This window comes from Monoraphidium neglectum (assembly GCF_000611645.1).
Source record: "Monoraphidium neglectum strain SAG 48.87 unplaced genomic scaffold scaffold04975, whole genome shotgun sequence".
Classification (NCBI taxonomy): Eukaryota; Viridiplantae; Chlorophyta; class Chlorophyceae; order Sphaeropleales; family Selenastraceae; genus Monoraphidium; species Monoraphidium neglectum.
In genome coordinates, this window is record NW_014008655.1 from 542 (window position 1) to 3,719 (window position 3,178).

Here is a 3,178-nt window from a genome sequence, read left to right on the forward strand (position 1 = left end):
AAAATCTGTGGGAAACAAACAATCAACAAAGTACGTTGGCCGGCAATAATCCGCAAGCTAAAAGTGTGCGTGTGCGTGTGCGTGTGCGCACGGCGATACCGAGGCCAATGCGACCCCATCCCATGAAGTCTTCATGACAGTGCCGCGTCAGGCCAGGTGGCCAACGAATGCACACGTCATCATGATGCAGCGTGATGCAGCAAACTGATATGTGCAGACAAAATGCAGTGCCGTCGACAGCCGCCGCCTCAGACACCCTGGGCGGGCCGTGGCCCAGGCCGCGCCGCCATCGCGAGCGCCCCCGCCGTGCGCGCCGCCGCCGCGCCCGCCGCCGTCCCGTCGGCCCCGCGCACGTACAGGTGAGTCAGCGACCGCCCGACCGGCGCCGCGGCCCCCGCCGGCGCCTTTGCCGCGAGCTCTCCAGGGAAGAGCGTGATCAGCGCCACGCCGGCCGCCATCAGCGCCACGCCCACCCACCGCTGCCAGCTGAATGTGCGCTGCACGTAACCCACCGCGCCGATCAAGTCCAGGGTGACTGCTGTGGTGAGCTGCGTGCACACAAAGACGGCCAGGAAGTTGCCGGCGCCGAGGCGGGGCGCGAAGACGATGATGGCGATAATGAAGAAGGCACCGAGGGGGCCGCCGAGCCAAGCCCAGGCAGGGGCGCCTTTAGGGGGGGGAGGAGCCGAGGTGTATGTGAGTGTGTTGTGTGTGTGTGTGTGGGGGGGTGGCTTGGCGTGGGGCGACGCGGGGGGGATGAGGAATGTCAGGAGCGCTGATGTGCGCACGAGGGGAGGCGAGGAAACTGTGATGGCGGGCGTCTGGAACGTACCTTTGAGCGCTGGCAGTGTGGGCAGCGGCGTGCCGCGGAACTTGATGTCGAAGCCGAAGAAGATGAGGCAGCACGCAAAGCCCACGAGAAAGCTGTGGGGAGTTGGGCGCAAAGGGGGTTGGGCTGCTTTTGCTGGATGGCTTGCAGGTGCAATTTGATGGCTGTCATCTCAAAGCTTGGTCTCTCGCAGCGTCTCGTAATCGCTGCCCAGACACGGCGTGCGCCCCGTCTGCAGCGCACAGCGAATTGCCCTCACAGCCAAGCAGCTGCGGCCGCGCCCGGGGCCGCGCGCATGGCTGCTGGCGCCAGACAGTTGCGGCCGGAGCGGCGCGGGACTGCAGCAAAGTACGGCGGCGCACCCTCGCTGGGCCGCACAGGCTGATGGCTCCGAAGGACACCCCCAAAAACTACGAGGCGCGAGATCACCTCTGTGCGGCCGCGAAGGCCTGGCCGCCGTGGGAGCCCAGCGTCGCGTTGATGCCGCTCTGGACGGCGATGGCTACGCCCGACAGCGCCGCAAAGACGAAGCCCAGGCCATAGGCCAGCGCCGATCCGTCTGCCATGAGGCCAAGGGCGTGCGGCTCCAAGGCAGGGGCTGGTTCCGAGCCGCCGCCGCCGCTATTGCGGCTGATTGGGGCCTTGGATATGGACGTACTAGCGCTGCTGCGGCGGCACGCTGCTGTATGGCGAGGACAGCTCACGGCGGCGCTGCTGCTACTGTATCTTGTCGGCAAGGCTTGCAGCAAGCGCAGCAAGATGTTGTGTGACAACAAGCAGCGTCTTCTGGTCAACAGCGACTATCATTTGAATAAATTGCACACGTCTTCTGGTGTGGTGATGAACGAATGATCACCATACAATCCGCCACCCCGGGAATTTCTGTGAGAATGATTTTGTGACGGAATTACGATGCGTGCACTGCTGGACACGTTGACAACACACTTAGGTGGAGTCCACCAGCATCATCGACACGAGTCACCAGTGACTCATGGCCACCGTAGACTCCGCGCACAGGAGATATGGCAAGCAGCACCGTGCTCAACGCGAATGGGGTATCCCCGCCCGTACCCTCTCCACCTGTACCCCTGTTGTCAATAGACCCTGTGGTGCTGCTTGTAACTTGGCCACTGACATCACTGGACCCTTCTCTCAAGATTTTGACCCTGTTGACCACTGTTGATGTCTCCTATCGTCTGTGTCCGTCGTGACAACTTTGTAGCCGGAACAATTTCCTCACCAAGAGCTGTTGAAGATTATACTCAGCTACTCGCAGCTCTCTTGCCAAACACTTTACTTGCTGCGCCGTCCGCCATGCGCGCAGCACCATTGTTACTTGGCGGAGGCCTTCGCCGCCTATGTGCATCGGGCACTGCGTCAGTGTGATGACTGCGCACAATCACATCACTCTCGTCAGACAGGCAGCTGCTGCGGCCGGGCATTATGTGTATGCGTACGGCGTGACGGTTGGTCGCGACCAGGGCAAAAGCAGGGAGGCAAAAAGCAGGGGTGTGTGGCAAATGTTGTGCAGCAAAAAGCCCTCGGCATGCATTTTAGGGCGCACACCACATCCCTCAACGCTCAGCCCTCAGCATCACAGAGGCCCCTCTCGCAAAATGTAGCGAGCACTTGTGGTGGGCAACGCAGTCCCATCAGATGCAGCAGCGCAGGCTGGGACTCGGCCACGCACACACAGCAGCTGCTGGTCAACCGGAAGCGGTGGGCGGCGCTGCACGCCGGGCAGCGCAGGTTGCTGCCTGCGGGGGACGCGCCGTCCGGGGCAGGGGCCAGGCAGGGCGCTGAGCTGGCGGCAGCCTTATCATGAGGCGAGAACCTGCCGGGAGAAGCCCGTCAAAACCGCCGCCCCTGCGACAGCTGCCGCCGCCGCCGCCGCCAGCAGAAAGAACCGGACCCCCGGCTACCGCAGGTTTGCCGCGCGCCGCTCCATCTCCTGGAGCGCCGCCTCCTTCTCTGCACGCGCCGCCTCCGACGCGCGCAGCGCCGCCAGCTCAGCGCGCCACGCGGCCTCCAGCGGCTCGACCTCAGCCAGCACGCGCCGCCGCGTCCGCTGCACTTCCGCGTCCAGCTCCTCCTCCATCGCCACCAGCACGGTGTCCGCAAAGTTGCCGGAGATCTTCGAGATCTTGGCCTTGATCTCTGATCTCTTGAGCGGCAGGTTCAGGACGGACACGTACGACGCGAGGCCGGCCACTGAGAGTGCGAGGATGTCCTCGAGGGTGTTGCTGATCCAGCTGGCAGCCAGCAGGCCCAGGCCCTGCGCGCCGGCCGCGCTGCCGGCCGTGCCAAGGAACGCCTGGGCGGGGGGTGGAAGGGGGGGGCGCATACGGC

At 64.1% G+C, this 3,178-nt stretch overlaps 2 protein-coding genes across 2 annotated transcripts; both read right to left on the bottom strand.

The window, feature by feature from the left end:
* Positions 1-248: 248 nt before the first annotated feature.
* Positions 249-1,395, bottom strand: MNEG_15039 (type I polyketide synthase; the record flags this gene model as incomplete). The annotated part of the gene is made up of 3 exons (XM_014036489.1): positions 249-667; positions 833-924; positions 1,259-1,395. 3 exons carry the CDS (start codon positions 1,393-1,395, stop codon positions 249-251), a joined length of 648 nt encoding a protein of 215 aa, XP_013891943.1.
* Positions 1,396-2,747: 1,352 nt separating this feature from the next.
* Positions 2,748-3,143, bottom strand: MNEG_15040 (hypothetical protein; the record flags this gene model as incomplete). The annotated part of the gene is made up of 1 exon (XM_014036490.1): positions 2,748-3,143. A coding segment is annotated over one exon (396 nt), but the record flags the coding sequence as incomplete, so codon positions are not given.
* Between the last annotated feature and the right edge of the window lie 35 nt (positions 3,144-3,178).